The sequence below is a fragment of the Rattus rattus genome, chromosome 6, assembly GCF_011064425.1.
Source record: "Rattus rattus isolate New Zealand chromosome 6, Rrattus_CSIRO_v1, whole genome shotgun sequence".
NCBI classification, from domain to species: Eukaryota; Metazoa; Chordata; class Mammalia; order Rodentia; family Muridae; genus Rattus; species Rattus rattus.
This window is the reverse complement of record NC_046159.1, coordinates 114,647,484-114,668,865: the sequence shown is the minus strand read 5'-3', so window position 1 is coordinate 114,668,865 and position 21,382 is coordinate 114,647,484. Positions and strand designations below refer to the sequence as shown.

The 21,382-nt window shown below is 41.1% G+C and overlaps 1 protein-coding gene across 1 annotated transcript; it reads left to right on the top strand.

The window, feature by feature from the left end:
- Positions 1-5,283: 5,283 nt before the first annotated feature.
- On the top strand, positions 5,284-19,592 carry LOC116902926 (thymosin beta-10-like). The gene is made up of 2 exons (XM_032905250.1): positions 5,284-5,412; positions 19,165-19,592. The coding sequence occupies exon 2, from the start codon at positions 19,226-19,228 to the stop codon at positions 19,355-19,357; it is 132 nt and encodes a 43-aa protein (XP_032761141.1). The 5' UTR covers positions 5,284-5,412; positions 19,165-19,225; the 3' UTR covers positions 19,358-19,592.
- Positions 19,593-21,382: the final 1,790 nt, after the last annotated feature.

The following is a 21,382-nucleotide window of genomic DNA, read 5'->3' as shown; positions in this document are numbered from 1 at the left end:
TTGTACTTTAAGCCTTTCTCTACTGTTGCATGGGGTAGTAAAAATTACGGTCTACTAAATTTAAATGCCCTCCACTTAATTACTTCAGAGCAGGAATGAATAGGTATTAGGTGACTAAGATTTCATGAAACTCTTGATTAAGTGTGTCAAGTATATTTAGTTTTAGTTTTTGTGCAGACCTGTGCCCTAACTACAAGAGAGCTGGAGATTTACATCTTAACATTAGGGATCTCCAGTTTCTTATGTCAGAAATTCCCAAGGGAAAGGAAGGATATTCAAAAGGGACTGAACAGCAAGTTAATTTAATTGCAAACAGATGGAGCTTCAGAGGCTGACTGACTTAGGAAGAGGTCTCTTTTGCAGAGAGAGCAGTAAGATAGAGTAGCAAACACAAATAATACCTGATTTCCAGTTGTGTCTTCCTGATGACATCTTGCATTCCTCCTTACATGTTATTACTAAATAGTGATGATGAGCCAATTGCTGTGGCTAGAATTTAACATTATTATTATTTTTTTGTGGTTGTTTTAATAAATAAATGTAGGGGTGGTTCTGCTGCTAAGGTCCTGTTCTCCAATTGGTTCTTGATCTGTCATCAAGGAAGCCATGGGCCAATTACTGGGTGGAAGGAATAGGCAGGACTTCTGGGTCACTGGAGGAAAAACAGACAGATGCAATGGTGGAGAGGAGAGTTCCCCCTGCTTTGGAGAGAGAACCAAGCAGCCATGTGAGGTCTCGGGAGAAGCACAACACAGGCCACTCCTACAGGCAGGTGGTTAGAGCCTCTAAGGTTTAGGGCAGATGAGAGGAACAGAGATAAGAATATTGTTGAGGGCAAGGTTTTCCAGGCAGGAGATAGTAGCACCCAGCAACTGAAAAAGAACAATTGAAAAAAAGGGCAAGTTGAAAAGGAACAACTGTGTGTGTGTGTGTGTGTGTGTGTGTGTGTGTGTGTGTGTGTGTGTGTGTGTCTGTGTGTATGTGTGTCTGTGTGTCTGTGTGTTTGTGTGCGTGTGCATGCACATGTGTGTGTCTTTTATCCGTGGATTCAAGGGAAACTGGGCTAGGGCTGGTGACAAGGCCCATTCCTGAAACTAAGGCAGGGTAGTAAAAGACTACATGAAACACATAAAAAACATTCAGCAGTAACATGATTTAGCCAGAGTCAGTGATCATGTTAGAGGAGTTTCCTTATTCTTGTTCGGAACTCACTTGACTTGATATCTTTATTTAAAAACAATGCATTACAGTGGGCAGGGACCTTAGCAATTATGCAGTCCAAACTCCTCATTTACCTGTGCCTAAAAACAGAAAAGACAGAATAGTGGGTAGGAATATGTGGATATATTTGGTTTGTTATATAACAAAAGCTGCTGATTACATATGTTTAAATTTTTCTTTAAAAAAAAAGCCCAGCATAATATAGAGAAACAAATGACAGTATAGTCAGATCTGGTTTGAAAATTGGTTTTGTAGTGGTCACGTTACTAAACTTCATTGTACTTGACTTTGCCCATTAGTACCATGGATGTAAATGTATCTCGGGAGATTGTTGTGGGACATAAAGTTGCTATGAAATAGTAACCTGCTACATTGCCTGGCTGGTGCTCAGTAACCAAAATCTAAAAGCCTCCCACATAAAAGATGTTGCGCCATTACCTTTGTACTATGAACACACGACTACCTTGAACCTGGAGGCCCAACAGAGAACAGAACAAGTTTGAAAACTAATTTCCAAAGAGAAAGAAAGGAAAGAAAAAAAGAAAACTAAATTTTTTTCCTATTTTTATCTCCTATCTCCTTCTGATAACTCACAGTTCCTATCACTAGTCACAAACTTACAATATTAGGATTAGACCTCTGAATCTTAATCCTAGATTACCAAGAGTAACTGATGAGTTGATATTTCCTTTCTCTTTGTCCTTTGCTAGAATTTCAAAAGGAATCAAATTTAACACTTAGGTCAGGTTCCTAGGACCAGTGGTTCTCAACCTTTCTAATGCTACAACCTCATATTGTGGTGACTCCCACCACAAAATTATTTCTGCTACTACTTCCTAACTGCAATTTTACTACTGTTATGAGATCTTAATTTAAGTATCTGTGTTTTCTGATGGTCTTAGGTGACCCATGTGAAAAGGCTGTTTGACCAAAAGGCTTGCAACCTACAGGTTGAGAACAACTGTTTTAGAGGCAAACTCTGAGACGGGGATTCAGGCACACATGTTTATTGAGTAAATATTCTTCAGAAAACACAAGGGAGGAAATTAAAGACAGTGGATAGTGAAGAGAAAACCAACACAAATGGCAATGTGGTCGTGGATACGTTCTTGTAGCTCTGGCATGAATCATTCAGCAGAAGAATTATCTTGTGACAAGAAGGTCAGTATGGGGGAGGATCAGCTTGGGTGGTGGCTCCTATTAGCCAGGAAGGCCGAAACAGCCATGCGATAAGCAGGAAACACTCAGAACTTTGTCAAATAGGTTACAATCTACGCAAGGTGAACAATTTATAGGGACAGAATATATGTTCAACTATGCCAGCCAAAGTGTGGACTCTCATAGTAACTCTGGCAGGAGTGGGTAAATTTTATTAGTCCCCATAAAGACTTTGTGTAGCATAGTGACATCCAGAAGCCTGAGGCAATAAGAAGGGGTTCAGTCAACTGTGGCTCAGTCATGCAAGGATGGCAGCATACACATGTGCTTAGTGAAAAAGAAGACCCGAATAGACAGCGTCCTTTCACTAAATCAAAACATGAGTTCCTCAGACCAATAGTTACTGGAAACTGATGTTGCTTGCTCCCAGTGATAAGTAGAACACGGTCTATGGAGTTCACAAAGCTTCTATCTAGGTTTATACTCTTGCCTTCAGCCCTAGCTCTCTAACATCCGAGGTTTTGAAAGAAGCCGAGTTTGCTAAAAGAACATTGACTCCTTCTGTGGGCTCACAGTACAACTGAAAGCAGAGTGAAAACTCTATTTCCTTTACTTGGGCTGCAAACAAAGAGCTAGGCTGCTGTCTGTAAGCTTTCCTTTTGAGTCACCTTGAGATCCAAACACAACTCTGTAAAACAGACCACCTTTTAAATGAGATAATTACTTACAAAGGTGAGGCTATACTGTGGGGTCATCTTGAAGGAACCAGATTGATGATGCCCTTGGGGCCCGATACTGATAAGGACTGGCAGATCACCTGTTGAACCAGAATTTCAACAAGATCAGCCAGACCACACCTTAGCCTGGACTGCTCAATCATGTATTCCTTCCACACAATTCTTAAAGTACCTTGAAAGTGGACTTGGATGTTTTCCTCTTCCCAGAGTGGTCGAGTTGGATAACTCTCCCTTTTCTGCATTATATCATGCATCACATTAGATTGTCATACTGGGGACAAGTAGCCTAGCCTAGTTTTGGTGGGACTTCTGGAGCCTAAGCTTTTGTCCTAAAAACTCCAGTTACTGCCTCAGAGAAACTTGGACATGAAAAAAGAAAAGGGAAGTCATTTGTAGTGAGAGTGATCAGGTTGCAATTGGAAAGTTACAGACTATTTTATGTGGTGGAAAAGAATTGATTTAGTCCAGAACTTTATTTTCAAAGGTGATAGACTTTGTAGTAAAGACTGTGAAGAAAGCAGAGATCAGCATCAGGAGAAAGTCACTGCAATGCTGAAGCTGGAGGAAGACTTGGAGTGACTGAATAGAAGGTACAAACTTACTGGTCCATACAGTAGACTCATACAGAAGTAAATGCACCTCAGGCAAGAAGACAGAAATGTTTCCCAGCTTCTTTCTTTCTCTTCTCCTCCAGAGTCCTGCTAGATCCTCTCCTGGGCTTAACCCAACTGACCGTGCCTCGAGTACAAACTGGGAAATGTGCTCTGTAGAATCAGCTCTCTACAGTTCACATCAGAGCAGAGGAAGGGCAGAAGCTGTTTCAACGGGAATAGCTGCCAAGGGCAGGTACGGCAATAATTGCTAAAGAAAGAAGTGGGAGGCTACAGTTTGGGTTCTGAGTTCCTAGACCTAAGTGTCATTCAGAGAGAGTAGCATGTGTCCTATCTCCTTCATTTCCTTGAGCCTCTTAAGAGTTTCTGTTTAGCTAACTTTTGAGATCATTTGTTTATAACAAATGATATCATATGTGATGCTCCTTGTGAATTTCATGTAGTGAATACTTAACAGTAGTAACCACCATTATAGTTTGTGGCCTCACCCTCAGGTCACAGGATACTGAAGGAGGCTGTACATCCAACCCTACTTGGGTCAATCAATTTTGTCTCGCTAGACCTGGGAATCACACGCACTATATATGTTATGTTGCCGGATACTAATTGCAGTAGGTTACGATATGAAAACTTGAGCGATATGCTCTATTTTCTGTACACAAGAGCAAATGATAAAGTAGTTTCTAACCCATAGAGCAAAATGGAATAAATTTATAGGGAGAAACAGAGAGGAATGGAAAGTCAAGGAAGAGCAGCCAGCAGTCCCCTAAGCTGTACAGTTCCAGGCTCTGGGTTTTCAGGAGTCCTGCTTTCACTTTCTCCTTCTGATTATGAGAAAAACTATGTAAATACTACACAGCTTACATAAATTCCCCCTCCTTTGTTTTCGTCTTTCCCAGAGGCTTTTTTTTTATTACACACAAGTAAAAGGATCATTACCAAGAAAATGTTTTACGAACAGTTTAAAAAGTTAAATTATGGGCCAGCAAGATGGCTCAGTGGATAAAGGCACTTTCCACGAAGCCTGACAACCTGAGTTCTGTCACTGGGACCCACCTGGCAGATGGAGAGAATCAGCTCCTGCAAGTTGTTCTTTGACCTCTGGTTGTAGGCCTTGGCACACATGAACCCACACACAGACACACAGGTAAGTTAATGTCACAAAGAATTTTATTACAGTTAAATAGTTAAATTACACTCACTTTTCACATCTCATTCGTTCTCTAAGATAGTGAGGAAGACACGTGTTGAATATTAACCAGTTTCTAAGGAGTTACTCCTATAATGAAATGATTTTGTATCTCTATGCTCTATTGGGATGGCAAGAACAGCAAACATAGCAGCAGAACTGCCTGGACATGTTGACCCAATTCTTATGTAATTATAGGACGGATACAGATACACATTATAATGTTTGACAGATACAAGAAGAATATTGCTCTGTGGTAGTTTGGATAGGAATGGCCCTCATAGACTCATGTGTTTGGGCATTATTAGGAGGTGTGGCATTGTTGGAGGATGGGCTTTGAGTTCTCCTATACTCAAACTATGCCCAGTGTGGTACACAGACTGTCCTTGCTGGGTATATCAAGCTGTAGAACTACCAGCTCTATTTCCAGCACCATGTCAGCCTGCATGCTGCCATGCTCCCTGTCATGACAACAATGGACTAAACCTCTGAAACTGTAAGTCACTCTAATTAAATGTTTTCCTTTATAAACATTACAATGGTCATGGTTGTCTCTTCAAAGCAATGAAACCATAAGACATACTTTGACAGTTTTCGGTTTTAGGCCAAGCCCATGCTACTGTTCAAGCACTGTAGATTTACCATGTCTTCTGGGATATCGACAGACCGCTTTAATGCATGGCCTTATTCTGCTGTGGCCTCTACTCTTAAATATCAGTTTTGTGATCATTGGATAAACAGGTTGAAGCACAACAACCTATTGCCATACCTACCCAAAGAGGGGCTATACCTATTTTTATGTATTTCAAAGCACTGGCCCTCTAGAAATGTTGAGGGGTACCTGAGTCCTCTATCTATTGCTATTTATAGTATATTCCCTATGAAATCGTCTATATGACTAAGAGCCTAATACGTTTACCACTTCCTTCCTAACAATTAGTTTCATCGTTATGTTATTTTAGCACTGAACTAGGATGATGCCGAGATGAAAGATGCTCTAATAGAGATGACCTCTGCACCAAAATGAGCTGACCCGTGAGTCTTACAGTAACCTTCCTTCCGATAAATTCCCCTTTTCTCTAGTTAGCTTGGGTCAGTTTTCATCTGTATTTTTTTATGGTCTCTGAAATATATCTACATACATGCATATACTGCATATATCACTATTTCTGTTTGTTTTTTTTTCCAGTGGTGGGCTGACTTATAGTCAGTGTGGCAGTGTGGTAGCTTACTCCATGATTGTCAATTTGACTGCGTCTGGAATTAACTAATACTCAAGTGGCTGGACATACCCTTGAGGAATGCTTTCCTAACTAAGTCATTTGAAGTGGGAAGACCTATTTTAATTCATATATTTGAAGGTGGGAAGACAGGCCTTTAATTACAGATCTTTTGAGGTTGGGAATCTGGGCCACACCTTATGGAGGCAGTTAGATAAAAGACATGAGGGAAGGAAGTTTGCTTACTCTGACTGCTTCCTTTCACTGGCAAGTCCATTCCTTCACTGGCATTAGAGCCTACTTCTTCAGGATTCCAGTGTCTACTGAAGACAAGCTCAGACACCCAGTCCTCAGGGACTGAACAACTTCTGTATTTTAGACTTTCTATTGGTAGACAGCCATTGTTGGACTAGCTAGACGACAGCCTGTAAACCATTCTAATAAATTCATCCCTCCTTTCTCTTTCCCTCCCCCTCCCATATATATATATATGTTTGTGTGTATGTGTGTATGTGTGTGTTTGTGTATATGTGTGCTATTGTATATAATGTAAATATATAATATGATATATTATATAGAGACAAGAATATACATAATTCTAAAAGTTTTGTTCCTCTAGAGAACCCTAATTCAGTCAGTTCTCAGGCATATTTTATCTTCTATATCATGCTTTAAATAGAACATTGCCAGGATAGAACTCCATAATTCTTTGAGATCCCTTGTAATTCTTCAAGTGAATAAAAGAAACTTCAGCCCCCAGCTGGTCTGCCTTCTCCAGGCATACTGGGACAAACACCGAATTTCTTCAAACCTTCTGTTTTGTTAAATCCAGATTTCTCTGTATCTTGCTCTGTCCACAGATCCAGGCTTTCCTCCATTACCTGATGTCATTAAAAAATTCATTGATTTTTTTTGTGGTAAATGTATTATATAAATGTCATTCAAATACCTATCACATTAAATAAAATTGCTTTCCTTAAAATAATCAAGGAATTTAGATAATTAAATGAACTATCTTGATTACTTATTACCTGTATTTTTCTATACATAGCCAATTTCTAAAGACTAATCTACCACTTTCAGTTTTCCATTTTTTTCTTTAAGCAATGAAGTCTCACTTCTGCCACCAATAGTCTTTTAACTAAGAACATTAATGATGACTATTAGATCATTAAAACTCTTTGAGACTTCAGTTATGTGGTATTGAGAATATAACCTTTTCTTTGCATGCTGTCTTGTATTTATCAATAATGTTGTCTGTCACTGATAGTTAAATGTTAACTCACAGTCTTCTCTGTGGCTTTACATCTTAAATATTGATAACCATATAGTTCTATCATCTTGCTCTTTTATTTGGCTTTGACTATAAGAAAGCCAAACACAGTATTTAGTGAGAGGTCATTTTGTTCATTCTACTTGACAAACAATATAAGCAATTACTACTAAATATGTACCATCTACCAGACCCTACATTGAATGCCTTAGCTACACTCTCACTGAATTTATTCTTCCATGGTGTTCTATAGGCTTTATTAGTAACATTTCACAATAACCTGCACAGTGTCAGTGAGAGAGCTGATTCAAGTATGGTCTGTTGACAGCAGAACCTATACCTTTATTATTAATTATTAACAGCTTGATTCCCAGATCTCACTCCAGATATCTTTCCTGAGGACCAGAGCAGCAGCCACAACCTGATAGGTTCTTTAATGTCCTCATAGAAAAAATATGAACTAATAGACTTTATTCCAAATCTTCCCTTTCAAGTATGTTCTGTCTTATTGAATAACAAATTCCACCAAGCCCTTTAATTAGGTTTAAAATTATGCTGTCTTCATATCCTCACCCCATCCCTATCCTTTAATTGCTAGCTACCACATCATGCCAAAGCTTACTTATAAGCTTTTTGCAAATACAGCTTTTCATTTATTCTTATGTGTAAAGATAATCTCTTGAATATAATATAACACAATACAATACAATATAACACAATACAATACAATACAATACAATACAATACAATACAATACAATACAGAAACATCACCTGTCAATAAAAATCTGATGGCCTGTCAGCAAAAATAGAAGACAGAAGTTCTGGTAGAAAAATTGGAACTCTAGGAGATGAGAGGTGGGAGATTTGCCCCAGACTTGGAGAAAGTGAGATAAATGAAACTGAGGAGAGATAACTAACCAGTCATGTGGTAGGTAGAGAATAGTTTAAATGGGTTAAATGAGTTAAAAACTAGTTGGGGAGCAAGCCTAGCTTATGGTCTAGGCATTTAAATAAATAACAGGCTATTATTTGGGAACTGGGGTGCAGTTACACTTATACCCCCATTCAAGCATTGTTAAATGCTTAACTAGAACCCCTGTTTTTAGTCTTCATCCACATCAGTAGAGGGTATTTGTCTTAGTTAGGATTCTATTGCTGTGAACAGACACCATGACCAATGTAAGTTTTATAAAGGGCTTACCGGTTCAGAGGTTCAGTCCATTATCATCAAGGCAGGAGCATGGCAGCATCGCAACATCCAGGCAGGCATGGTGCCGGAGGAACTGAGTTCTACATCTTCAACTGAAGGAATTCAGGAACAGCCTGAGCATCCTGAGGCAGCTAGGAGGAGGGTCTCCAAGCCCACCCCCACAGTGACACATTTCTTCCAACAAGGCCACACCTTCTAATAGTGCCACTCCCTGGGCCAAGCATATGTAAACAACACATTCCACTCCCTGGCCTCCAAAGTCTTGTTTAAACACATAAGTCCATGGAGGTCATACATAAACATAGCATAATAAAAGTGCACATTTAGTCCAACTCCCAAAGTCCCCATAGTCTATAGCAGTATCAACAATGTTAAAAGTCCAAAGTTCAAGTCTCTTCCAAGATCCATCCAATCACTTAACTGTAATCCCTGAATTAAGACAGGCGACCAGCTGGGCAAACTTCAAGCTCTGCCTTCTCCATGTCTGATGTCAAAGCAGTCTTCAGAGCTTCAACTCCTTTTTCATCTTTGTTGACCACAACAAACTTCTTTCTCCTGAGTTGGTTCTGCTCCCTGTTAGCAGCTTTCCTCAGCAGGTAGCCTGTGGCTCTGTCATCTTTAACATCTTTGGGTCTCCAAGGCAGCTTCGATGTTACAACTTGTTTCAATGTCTTGGATCCACAAAGGGCTGGCTTCACTTTTCCATCTCTGCACTCAGGTTTCCTCTGTTGCACTCAGCTTGATCCACTCCACTGCCTCAGCTGTTCTTGGTGATCATCCCCTGGTACTGGCATCTCCAATACATTGGGGTCTTCCGTTGCAACTAGGCTTTACCAGTAGCCTCTCACAGGCTCTCTTCATGGTGCCAAGCCTCAACTCCTTTGCATGACCCCTTCAGTTGCAACTGAGGGTGCACCTTCACCAATGGCCTTCCGTGGCTTCTCACAGTGCCCAGCCTCAGCTGCTCTTCATGACCCCTTCATACCTTCAAAACCAGTACCACCTGGGTGACTTCACATTACCAAGTCCAGCCACAGCACGAGGTACAACCTTGGCATCTCTGGAACACAGCTCTCAAAAAACCAGAAGATTTTTACCTCAGTGATGCTGATCCCTTTCTTAGCTCCAGCTAACCAGCATCAATTGTCCCAGTAGTCTCCTTCTCCTCTTGAATATAAAGCCAGGGACACATGGATGAAGCTGCTGAGTTCTGCTGCTGGCAGGAACTGGAACATGGCCCACTTGTTCTACTACATTATCACTAGCTTCCTCTTTCTAACTCCTACACTGCCCAAGCTTGGCTGTCCTGGATCTTGCTCTGTAGATCGACCTTGAATTTAGAGATCTGTATGTCTGTCTCCTGGGATTAGAGGTGTATACCATCACACCTGGATTTAAGTTTTTCTTCGCCTAGAACTTACTCTGTTCTAGGCTGGCCTTGAACTCAGAGATCTGCTTGTCTTTGCCTCCTAGGATTAAAGGTTTGTACTAAGTTGCCTGGAGCTAACTTAGCTGGGTAGGCTCTTACCCCTCTCCTGGTACCAACTTCTGTCTTAGTTAGGGTCTTATTGCTGTGAACAGTCACCATGACCAATGTAAGTTTTATAAATGGACAACATTTAATTGGGGCTGGCTTACAGGTTCAGAGATTCAGTCTATTATCAAGGCAGGAGCCTTGTGGCATCACAACATCCAGGCAGGCATGGTGCAGGAGGAGATGAGTTCTACATCTTCATCCAGGAACAGACAGAGCATCCCCAGTCAGCTAGGAAGAGGGTCTCCAAGCCTACCCCCATAGTGACACACTTTTTCCAACAAGGCCACACATTCAAATAGTGACACTCCCTGGGCCAAACATATGCAAAACATCATAGTATCTGATTAATTACAGATTGCTGTGATTGTGGTCTGTAATTCCCTCCTCAATTTACAGAAATTTCTCAGAAATAATGTCTGCTATAAATAACTTATCCATTCAAAATGAAAACAACAGAATGCTTGTTTAGTAAGAGAAAATATATATATTTAGATAGTTCACTTATCAGATTGGAATCAAAGAGCAACTGCTTTTGTGAAGGGCCCTTCTATAGTCAACATTTCTTCAACCATTTTGTAACTCCAGGAGTACAGGCCTTCCCTTTGATAAGCACACTTATTTAAATCAAGACTATGAATGATCTATTTTCTACCTAAAAGTAACAAACAATGCATTCTTTCTGCTTCCTTTATAAGCAACATTGTGACAAGGACATGGAACCTCAAGCCTTATCCACTCTAACACATCCTATAAGTCTTTTATGTTACTTAGATTTTATTTGCTGTCTCTATTCCTTAACCTATTTTAATTGCCTTCCAAAGATATGCCTTACAAGGTCAGCTCCTGATGGTTCCCTCTCTTGTCTCTTGCTGAGTTTCCCTCTTATAACTTTTGTAATAACTGGGTCTTATTTTCCTTCTTTCCAATGCTTTCTATAATTCCTAGTTGAAAAGGTCCATGGTACACAGCTTTCTAACAACTTATGTTCTGTTCTTGAGGACATTATGTTCATATTATACTTAATAGGAAAGGCTCATGACACAGGACTCTTTGAGTTGACAAAAATATCTTTTTCATGTCTTCAGTAATAGCTGTTTTTGTTCTCTTGATTTCTAAAGCACATGGATCTGTCCTCAATTACCAATATAGAATACCAGCATTCTAAGACTGTCATGAACAGCACCCCCCTAATTATACCTTATTCAGCTACTTTCAAAACCCAGTAAGAGATGAAGCATTTACAAAGGTTATGGACAGAAGTGCTCTCCACTGGATCCCCTATGTAACCACAGTTTGTTTATTCATTGAATTCCATCCTGGGAAGGCTACATGGTTGTACCATATTAACTTACATCCCTTACAGAAGCAAATGCACCAGGGTACAATTTAAACACTGTGGATTTCAATAGATAATTGCTGTAAGGAGAAAAGGAACCAGAAAATTTAATAATACTATTGTAGAGTATGTCCCTCTGTAAAAGTACAAAATAAGACTCTTGTTTTCAAGTTGAGTTGTAGAAAGTGAATGGACCTCCCAGAAGCATTGAGATACTCCTTTTCTGTTAATCGTCAGAGAGTATTGTGTCTTTCCCCTATTGCCTGCCTTATTTCTGTTTGCCAGGATGCTAACAGCAAAATCTGATACACAGTGACATGAGCACTTTCAAACATTTGGTCACATTTAGAATACCTTCATAAATGGAGAGGGTTTTCTAAAGGGAAGGAAGACTATGACTAGCAGGGTCCGCTCGGCCTGCTTATGCCTTTCTTTGCCTGAGCTAGGTGTTTTCTGCTTCGTGGGCCCTTGTTTCCAAGTAGCATACTTAGGGGTTACCACCCGCCATGAATACTGGAGACTTTCTGCTAGCTTTCTTCTACACAAGAATGAGTTTAACTCTATTGTTAGTTAGAGATTTCAGGAAATTGAAACTTATTGTAGGTAAGACGTTTCTGGGAAATCAAAACTTAGGCCATTGGTTTCTGATGTGACGTATGTTTATCGTTACCCTGACTACCAGTTTGTGTTGTGTGATATTTTTCTGCTTATAAGCAAGTGCTTTTTGCTCGATTAAGTGAGACTTGATCAGAATACTGTCTTGTCTCCATTTCTCGAGCCTCTTGTCCCATCCATCCCACTCCCCTCTCCAGGGTCTCCGCTGATGTTCCCGAGGGCAGGGGCATAGCAGCAGTAAGGACAATGAATGCTACACAACAAAAAGAGTCATGTGTGTTGGCATTTAGTCAGGTGTGCCTGACTCACTATTAAAGGGGCTGCTTGCCCCCTCCTTCACTCTAACTCTCTTGTTCTTGCTCTGTCCTCCTGCTCCTCCCCCACTCCCCATTCCCCTCCCCCGTCTTTCTCCACATGCTCATGGCTGGCTTCTACTTCTCTATTCCTCTTCTCTCTCTCTCTCTCTCTCTCTCTCTCTCTCTCTCTCTCTCTCTCCCTTTCCCCATCTCTCTGCCTTTCTTTCAACACCCCTCCCCATGCCCTGAATAAACTCTACTATACTATAGCATGAATGGCTGGACCCTCAGGGGGAAGGGATGCCTCAGTATGGGCCCACAGTGACACTCCCTTTCCGCACACCATACTGCCCCTTCTATCAAATATACTCCTTCTCTCCTTATCTGTTTTGTAAAACACAACAATGTGTGTATCATAAAACAGGGGTGATAGATTGAGAAGAAGAAAGCAGGATACCTAATTTGAATTTCAAATAGACAGCAATATAGTCTTCAGTATCAATCATGCCCTCTGCATTGTTTGGGAGAGTTTATACTAAAAAAATCATTTTCTATTGATCTGTAACTAAAATTTAATTGAATATTGTTTATTTTATGTGGCAGCTCCAATATTAAGCATATAAGTAAATTCAGTAAGCAAATTAGAGTAGGTAATTTTATTTCAGGCATCCACCTAGATCATATAGAATTATAAGAGATATAATATTGTATTCTTGCAATAAAAACAAGTGTTATGTTTATGATTAAAATTCCCATGATCAAAACTAACAAGTCCTAACTCAGTAATTTAAGCACGTGCTTGGTTGCTAAAAATCTAGGTATCTCTGTTTTCTGTGTTTTAGTTTGTCTTAAAAACCTGTTGTAAGAAGACAGGCCACTCCTTTCACACTGGTGACTATGTGACACTGTGTAGAGCTTATGTTGCCTCGCCTGGGTACTGGCTACTATGATGATGTCTTGATTCATCCTGGGAGCAAGCATTTTGGAATGTTGTTCAGAGTCTCAGGATGTCCTTCGCTCATGTCACCTGACAAACTTGTGTAAGGCAGGAGGATTCACCAGTATGTACCTGTTCCACCCTAATCTTATTAGGAACACTTGAGGTGTCCTTTGAGGAACCACACTCTTTATTGCATGTAGTCTGGGTAAGAAATGTTTGTAAAGAAGGTGCTTTCATCTGTAAATGTGTGAGCATGTGACCTAAGTCAGCCAAGGAGAACATGCTCCATGAAATTTGAGTTTTACAAAGGGACATTAGTCCATCACCAAAGGGGAAAGTGATTTATTTTAGTGATAGCTCTCTGGGGATATTGCAGCTCCTTGTGGTTATGATACTAAGCAAATAAAGGAACCCTTATTTCTATTCTAAGACTTGGATAATCTTTCCAAGCTTTTTTACGAGTTTCCTTTTTATAGAGTGTTTTTCCTTGAGCCTTTCTAAGTATATGCCATATCATTTTGACATTTTAAATTATATGTCAGTGTATAAATCCAACATAACAATAGAGCAATGCTTCAGAAGAACATTGCTATGACACAGTCACAATGAGGACACTCCATGCAGTTTTAAACTTATCTTTGTTTAGTCTGGTTTTTCCTTAAGGAGAACCATGGGCTCAAGTAAGAGTATAGTGTTTTGTTAACCTGTCTCTATGTTCAAACTACAATGTTATGGTTTGGGGAGTTAAAATGATTAACAACATGGTTTTCAATTTCAAAAAGTTAACACAGCAGGCCGTATTCCTTAGAAAGTCAATTCTGAGATGGAGTTTCATGATTAGGCCATCATAGAAGAGTGGCTATAAAATCTACACTGTGGAAGAGGCAGCAGGTGAAGCAGGAGGAGACCAGAGGTGGGAGGTGAAGCAGGAGGAGGCCAGAGTCAGGTTTGAGTAAGGAAGCAGGTGCAACAGCAGCTTTGGCCTCTCCAGGGAGATTTCTGGGGACACGATGGCCTTTCAAAGCATTCTCAAGACAGACGCTGTCATTAATGCCTGCTACCAAGAGAGGTATAGCCTTTACTCTGCAACCAGAAAAATCCTGAAGGAACTGGCAACTGAAACCTGTTTGCCAGTGGTTCTTCAATCACCTGGAGCAACAAGTTCTCCTGGAAAAAAAGAGTTGGGTGAGGGATTCCTGTGTCCACTGCAGTTAATCATCTACCACGAGACATTTTGAGGTGCAGACATCCGACTGCGCTACAGTTTAGAACAGCCCCTTTGCAAATAATCACCTAGATTATTAAGCCCTACCTGCTCTCTTCATTCAAATTTTAGTTGGACATTGTATATTTTATCTGGCAGCTCCAACATCAAGTATATGAATATATTTAGTAAGTCTCAGGACTTCAACCTTAAGTCCTGAGACTGAGGGCCTCAAGAGCATCTAAGAAAGAAGCTCGAAAATGACCAACATAGTTTTTGAAGAGACAAGGCTCTGCTAGTAATATACGCAGTCCTTGGGAGGCTGATGCAGGCTATATAGGGATGGAACAAACACTGTTACACTTGCAAACCACTGACGTAGAGGTGTATTTGGACCGATAAATCATCCTTTACTACATGAAACCAAACGAAATAGAACAACCCACAAAGGGCTTACTAGACGAGATGGCCACCAGGCTGGACTGTTCTGGGAAGAAAGGTAGGGGTAGTGAGTCAGGGGTTTCTGGGTGAGAGAGGAATGTAGGTAAGGCACAGGGAGTGAGGTAAGCAGGATGCAATGACACAGAGCCGTGTAGCAACCCTGCTCAGGAGGAACATAAGTCATGACAAGGTGACAAATGACTAATTAACAATTCACACTAGAGACCATCGGGTTCAGGAAACTCAGCATACAATACTGTAGAGGCAGAGACTTTCGAGCAAACACCATTACACAATTATGCTTTAATAAAAGTAGTCAGTGTTTCAGGAAACAATCCGCAGTCATCCATTCATTCACCAAACGTTTGCCTCAGACCTGCCACACATGCCAGCCTGCCAGGCAGTGTGGTAAATGGAGGGTGAACAGCACCCTCCCTCACAAACCCGGCTCTTGCTCTTATGATGTATTCAAGGGCTCCCTTGTTTGGACCTCAGTAACTGCTCCTCACACATGTTGCCTCTTCTTCCTGGCTGCTTATGAGCCTTGGTGACCGAGACCTGTATGAGATTCCTAACACTTGTATTGAGATACTGTAGCTGTTAACTAATGGATTGTCCCTCTTCCTCCGAATCATACTCAATTCTACAGTCAGAGGAGCAGTCCGAGATGCCAATCAGATTGTATCAGACACTTCAGCAGCTTCCGTGCCTTTCATGATGAATCCAAGTTCATTGGCATTCCTCAAATCTTTTCCTGATCTGTCTCATACACGTGTCACCCTCATACATGCAACATTCTTTCCTCCCACAAACTCTTCAGTTCTTTGAACAAGTTTTCTTTTTGGTCTCTACACCATTACTTGACTCCTGCTTCCTTCTTCATCCTTTCCTCCAGCTGAAACTTAATGTCTCGCCTTAGGTGTCCTTGTTTCCAGGAAGCTTTCTCTGGGTTAGATTTCTTCCCTTTGCACACTTCTGCAGTGGACAGGTTTGAAAGACTTGTCTCTTATTGGTTCTCGTGTCTCTCTCTTGAGCACCGTGAGAATAGGAAAGTCTGCATTCCTGAAGTCGAGCTTCCTTCTTGGTACATTGGAGGTGCTACGGAACAGCTGTGGTGACAGAAGGAGAGAACACTTCATGGAGCATTTACAGAAAGCCGGGTATGGTAGTGCATTCCTGTAATCACACTATCTGGGAGGTAGGGGCAGAATGACTGGGAATTCAAGGTTGTCTTTAGCTACATAATGGAGTTCAAGGCCAGATTGGCTTACAGGAATTTCAGTCTCAAAATGAAACAAGAACCCACAAAAACCCCCAAATAGAAAAACAAAAATAGAACACTTACACATCTTTTTTTAAATGCCAGAAGAGACCATGTTCTTGTTATATTTCAGATTCAAAGTAACCAATGGTTCTATTGTTATTCCTCATTCATATCTATCACATTGCAAAATAGGCCAGGCTCATATCTGTTCTGTATGTACAATTCTGAGAGCAACCAGTCTGTGGCAAGGGCTTAGCTTCAGCTTCCTTTATTCAAATCTCTGGAGCGTGTGTGTGTGTGTGTGTGTGTGTGTGTGTGTGTGTGTGTGTGTGTGTGTTCTCTCCACTGAGCAAGAAACCAAAAGAAATTACTGTTTCAGCTCAGTTTGTAAGCTAGCCAAGGTCACCAGCACTCATATGAAAAGCCTGCTAGAACAGGAGATGGACGAGCTGCTGCCTCAAGGAATCAGACAGGTCATCTGTTTGGGAATGAAAGACAAGGAATCAGAAGCGTTCTCCCGGGCATATCCAGTACTTAATGGCCCAGAAAACATTTTCATAGGTATCAATTTAGAACCTTTCCATTTTTGTAAGGTTTTCAGGAAAACACTTTACGAAGTAAGGTAAGTTTCACATGTCTGCTTTTTTTTTTTTTTTTCCTTTTCTTTTTTTTTCGGAGCTGGGGGCTGAACCCAGGGCCTTGTGCTTGCTAGGCAAGCGCTCTACCACTGAGCTAAATCCCCAACCCCACATGTCTGCTTTTTAAAAAATTCTCCTTATGGTTATCCAGAGTGAGAGGCAAAGCCTTACTGTGATTCCATACGCAGCAGGCATGACTTAGTTATGCGCAGGGGAGATTTCCTGGTAAACACTCTTCCTACAGGTTCACCTCGGGAAACTAGAGTGTCAGGAGAGAGTGAATTTTAGTTATAACAGGAAAATAGCAGCAGGCCTCTGTCTTACTCCCATGCAATTAAGAATAAGGGGTCATTCACACTTTTGTCTATTGATGTGATTAGGACCATGACCAAAAGCAAACTGGGGAGGAAAGGGTTTATTTTAGCTTATGGGTCCATCATCAAGGGAAGCCAAGGCAGGAACTTAAGGCAGGATCTGGAAGCAGAAACCAATGGAGACTTGCAGCTTCCTGGCTTGCTCCTTTTATTTTTTTTTCTGTTTGTTTGGTTTTTTTTTTTTTTTTTTTTTTTTTTTTTTTTTTGGTGTGTGGGGGGCTGTCCCATTTTCTTTTCTTTTCTTTCTTTCTTTCTTTCTTTTTTTTTTTTTCTTTGATTGGATTTTTTAAACAATTTACATTTCAAATGTTATTCCCTTTCCTGGTTTCCCAGACATGAGCCCCCTATCCCATCCTTCTCCTCTTCTTCTATAAGGGAGTTCCCCTCCCCAACCACCTCCTTTCCCCACCAGACATTCCCCTACATTGGGGGATGCTCCAACCTTGGCAGGGCCAAGGGTTTCTCCTCCCATTGGTGCCCAACAAGGCCATCCTCTGCTACATATGCAGCTGGAGCCATGGGTCAGTCCGTGTATAGTCTTTGGGTAGGGGTTTAGTCCTTGGGAACTCTGGTTGGTTGGAATTGTTCTTATGGGGTTTCAAGCCCCTTCAGCTCTTTTGATCCTTTCTCTAATTCCTCCAACTGGAATCCCGTTCTCAGTTCATTTTTTTGCTGCTAGCATTCGTCTCTGTATTTGAAATGCTCTGGCTGTGTCTCTCAGGGGACAGCTATATAAATGTCTGCATTTTTTTTTTTTTGTCTTGAGTATATTTCCCTAATGGGTCTCTTTAGTTAGTTTGTTATTTGACAATTTCAAACTTGTATATAATGTGCTTTAGTTACTCCTTCCCCCCTTTAAATCTTCCTCCTCTCCTATTGTGGTGGTTTGAATAGAAATGGCCCCCTATAGACTAATGTATTTGAATGCTTGGCCCTTAGGGAGTGGCACTGTTAGGAGGTGTGACCTTGCTGGAGTAGGTTTGACCTTGTCAGAGGAAGTGTTATCATTGTGGAGTTGGGTTTTGAGCTCTCATATGCTCAAGCTAAGCCTAATGTGGCAGTCTCCTTCTGTTGCTTCCACATCAAAACGTAGAACTCTCATTCCCTTCCCCAGCACCATGTCTGCCCGCATGCTACCACACTTCTAGCAATGATGATAATAGACTAAACCTTTGAACCTGTAAGCCGGCACCAATAAAATATTTTCCTTTATAAGAATTGGTCATGGTGTCTTTTCACAACAATAAAACCCTAACTAAGACACCAATTAATCATCCTCATTCCTACCAGGCCTTTCGAGACCCATCCAGTTTAAGCAGGGACAGCCATGTGACTGTTGTACTGAAACTACATCAGAAGACACACTATTGAAGATAATGCTTCCCTCTGTCCATAAATTTATCAGTGGCAATGGTTCAGCAGTGAGGGGTGGGACCCCTGAGGACCTCCTCCATCTATTCCTGACTGTTAGCAGGCCCATTCTTGCTCAGATTCAGTACAGGCCTCTGCAGATCCTGGGTTTGTGATGTACGGAAGATTCCACTTCACAGCCCTTCTCCCTGTCCTCTGGGCCTAACAATCTTTTCTGGGCTGCTTCCACAGTGTTTCTTGAGCATTAGAGGGAGCAGTCTAAATGTCTTGTTTATGCTGAACATTACTTATTCTCAGCATCTTGTTCATCCCTGAGTCCTCACTGCATAAGAGGAAAGACAGGCTTCTCTGATTAGGGCGGAAAGCAGATTTGTATCTGTTGGTAAAACTATATATATTTAGAAGGCAGTTTGATACTATGTTTGATACAGCTAAGCAACACTATTCAGTTCCACCTATAATCTCTCCTGCTATTGAGTCTTTGACCAGGTTTATAGTAAAAGATTATTTCTGGTCTCTTGCTGCAGCAACGTGAGTGGGAGTACCTGGAGCGCGAGCTCAGAATGAGAATCCACGAGTTGTAAGAAAATGGCAGACAAGACGGACATGGGGGAAATCGCCAGCTTCAATAAGGCCAAGCTGAAGAAAACCGAGACGCAGAAGAACACCCTGTCGATCAAAGAGACCATTGAACAGGAAAAGAGGAGTGAAATCTCCTAAAAGCCTAGGAAGACTTCCCCCACCCCACCCCTTCATCTCCAAGACCCTCTCGTGATGTGGAGGAAGAGCCACCGGCAAGAAGGACGCGAGCCACAAGCTGCACTGTGAACCCGGGCACTCCACGCCGATGCCACCGGCCCGTGGGTCTCTGAAGGAGACCCCCCCCCCCCTCAACTAATCGGACTGCCAAATTTCACCGGTTTGCCCTGGGATATTATAGAAAATTATTTGTATGATTGATAAACACACCTCATGGCAAAAAAAAAAATGATTTCCCCTCCTGGGAGTCAGCCTCAGAGAACAGCTGGCCGTTCCTAACGGGCAGTAATGCCCCTGTTGCACATCTTTCCGGAAGGTTGGTCTTGAAGATCAGAGTTCAGAGCTGGGTAAGACTATGATGCCCTTTCCTTCCCAGCTGCCTGCTTACTACTTTCTGGGACTGCAAAAGCTAACCAGGAAGAAAAAACATCTTGCTCAGTTCAAGCTGATGTCTCTGTATCATGCAACCAAGGTGTGTTATAACAATAAGGTCTTTTTTAGTTCTAGTGGGAAACCAGGAGACGCTGCAGGAGTCTTGTTGTAGAAGCCTATGGGACGTTTCTGACTAACAATTAGAAGGCATTCTACTCTTGACACTGGGATTTTTGTTTAATAACCTCTAGCTCCTTAGAGCAGTTTCTTCTAGCCATGCAGGGCATTAGTTTTTGTATTATAAATTATATTATTAACTTTGGTAACATGATAAGTCTCCACACGGTTTGTCCATACCCCCTTCTTCTTGGTTTATCTTTCTTCAACCACTTTGTCTTCCCCATTCCCCATTTTACCTAAAGCTTTCCACCCCAGAACTTCCAATCTCCACTTTCCTATTACCCACCTTCTATTGTTCCCCCTCCAGTACAACATTCCTCTCTCAATGGCCTCTTTCTGCTTTTCCTGGCTTCCACAAGCACTCCGAATTGAGGTATACAGCATTAAAGGTTTGAAGCTAGGACCTACATATGAAAGAGAACGTGTGACATCTGTTATTCTGTGCCTGGGTTACCTTACTCAGTATAAAGCTTTTCCAATTCTATCCATCTACCTGAAAGTTTTACAATTTTATTTCTCTTTACAGTTGAGTACAATCCCACCCTGTATATCTATTCACCAGTTAATGGATAATATAGGCTGGTTCTCTCTTATAGCTATTGTGAATGAAGTGGCAATGAACACAGATGTGCAAATATATCTGTGGTAGGACTACAGTCTTTTATATGTACAATTACTGGACAGGTTTTTGAAAAGTGGCAGAGTATGCAGGGGGGATAATTTATGTGGGACAGGTGGAATGAAGACTTTTGTTTGGACTACAAAATGGCTACAGAGGATTTGTCTACGGTATACTGAGATTTAGAAATAATCGTGATGGAAGATGACTTTAGTTCTTCCCTGACCTCGTATTAAACCAGAACCCAGAGGAGAAGTATGTTGGGTAGAATCCAACAGAGGGGAGGGGCATTTCTCTGTTTGGATCTATGTGTTTTGATAGCACAGAGAGTTGTGGTACCATTTTTGGTCCTTAGGATGTCCTGGAGACATAATTTTTGTCGGGGATGATGTAAACCTCCAAAGGACTTTTCAGCTATGGCTGGTAAAAGAAAGATCCACAGGAAATTCTGAAAGTGTAACTAGAAAGGGGAAATTTTTGCAGCAGAAATTCCCATAAGACATATTTCTGATGAACTATGAGCCCATTAAAATTCAAGCAACCACCAAATCTCATTTGTATCCACAAGATAGTTAGACTATGGGGAATTTGGATTAAATGTATAAAAGGCTATATGGGTCCAGTTTGTATGGTGTACACTGGGACTGGCCACAAGTACTTTTTGAATACTGAGGATGTGTCTCTTCTGAGTTAAGTATAAAGTATAAGTGAGAACTTTAAGACAGAATAAACATCATGTAAAATAGGAATATCTCTGCATTTATTCAATTTTAAAGTATTTTTGATACATTAGTTTAAATAAAACATACTAATAA

What these genes read in the sequence shown, in the direction of transcription:
- LOC116902926 (XM_032905250.1), top strand. Translation starts at nt 19,226, where the DNA reads ATGGCAGACAAGACGGACATGGGGGAAATCGCCAGCTTCAATAAGGCC.